Raw genomic sequence first — 1,675 nt, 5'->3', positions numbered from 1 at the left:
TTTCTTATAACTGCTCCTGGTTTCAGTTTTTGGTTTTAGAACTGTTTTATTGTTGACAGTATTACAGATGTCCCTAATTTCCACACCCCTTTGCCCAGCTCCAACAAACCTCTGCTTTTTTAGAAGACAGAGCCAAGATTAACACATAATTGGCTTGCATGTTTAAAAAAGTTATTCATGCTCATTAAGCTATTACTTTTTCTTATAATTTTTATGTTGTTTTTTTCATGGAGCTAGCTCTACCAAAAAATGAGGTAAAATGTTCATCAGCAAAGACAAATAATGTTAGGAATGCCATCTTGTGGTTGAGAGCAGTTCCTTACACTAACAGTTCCTTTCAGTGACCATCTTTAATTCAGAAATCAAACATCCAGCAAATTCACAAATGTATGGTTAAAACGTATTATTACTACAAAGAAAGAAAAAGTAAATATGTGCATCAATTGTGTGTGGTTTTAGTTGTCAAAAAAAAGCAATGCTCATTGAAAAGGGAGACAATAGGTATAGAAGAATGGACTCCAAATAATATAGGGAAACTGGTACCTATAACTATAAACATACTTCTAATAAAACTATCCAAATACACTGAATTTTGGAAAAAATTTCTCTTGAAATAGGTAAGTCATTTTATTTCTGAATCCACTTCGAAGTAGTTCTGTTGATTATTACATCCTGGATTTAAATCATGTGTTCTGGTTTTCAAACTACATCACTCTAACTATAAACATCCAAAGGAGAATGGAAAACAGAACACTTATCTAATTTGGATGGTGTCACATACACATAATTATTTGTAGCCCAAATGGATTCTGAGCAGAGTTAAAAACACTGGCTCTATCTTAGCAGATAACCTACTTCCTCCATACAAATTAGCCATTTGAGAGGCAAATTATCTTTCTCATCAGAAGAGAACTAGTAATGGTGACAAATGTAGTAGTTATTAACAACTGTGTTTAAATATTTTATTGCCAAATTAAATACCAGGCATTTTGGTCCACCTAAAAGTGGGGCTGGGAAGTGGAAACTAATGCATCCCTCGTGAGTAAAGAGTACAGCACAATAGCACAACGATCCGTGCACTATGCTACCTTTTTGTCACTTCTAGATTAAGGATCTAAGGAGCATGTAGAGGTACAAAGTTCAGTCCTAGAGGTTAGGCTACTGAAATTCCAAAAGATAATAATATAGACATAGCTAAATAAAAAGACTATTGTACTCCAAATCAATTCTTGTGATTTATTATTGCATGGTTATTAACAAAAAAAAAATTATTTTACTCAGAAAACTTATATGAATTGATTTTGTATTAGTTTTTCCACATGACTCTTCAGGACATTCACATCAGCTGCACAGACCTGGTACTCCATCTTCTCTTGCTGTTTTGTTCTCTCTAATAAAGCCTCATGTAGTGGAGGTAATGCATTGTATGAACTCAATAAATAAAGCCGACTTGACGACGTTTGGTTGATTTCTTGAATCTTTAAGGCCTGCATGATAGCAGGTGCAAACTTTGAGTAATGAGCTGTAGATGTGACAATCACTGGGCAAGTTTTGTCTTGCATTCTATCTGCAACCACTTTTGCAATAGCAGTGTGTGGATCCAAAATATACCCGGAATTATTGTAGGTGGAGTGAATAGCTGCAAGGCACTCTCCCTCAGAGCACCAGTCGGCTA

At 34.9% G+C, this 1,675-nt stretch overlaps 1 protein-coding gene across 1 annotated transcript in view; it reads right to left on the bottom strand.

Moving 5' to 3' along the window:
- Positions 1-1,222: 1,222 nt before the first annotated feature.
- THNSL1 (threonine synthase like 1) overlaps positions 1,223-1,675 on the bottom strand; it is a 7,138-nt gene continuing 6,685 nt past the window's right edge. The window contains exon 4 of the mRNA XM_006773821.2: positions 1,223-1,675. This exon is cut by the window's right edge and continues 19 nt beyond it. Coding sequence (XP_006773884.1) covers positions 1,287-1,675 — 389 coding nt within the window. The 3' untranslated portion in view covers positions 1,223-1,286.

The sequence above is a fragment of the Myotis davidii genome, unplaced genomic scaffold, assembly GCF_000327345.1.
Source record: "Myotis davidii unplaced genomic scaffold, ASM32734v1 scaffold86, whole genome shotgun sequence".
NCBI lineage: Eukaryota > Metazoa > Chordata > Mammalia > Chiroptera > Vespertilionidae > Myotis > Myotis davidii.
The sequence above is the reverse complement of the archived record's forward strand: the minus strand, read 5'-3'. Positions and strand labels throughout refer to the sequence as shown.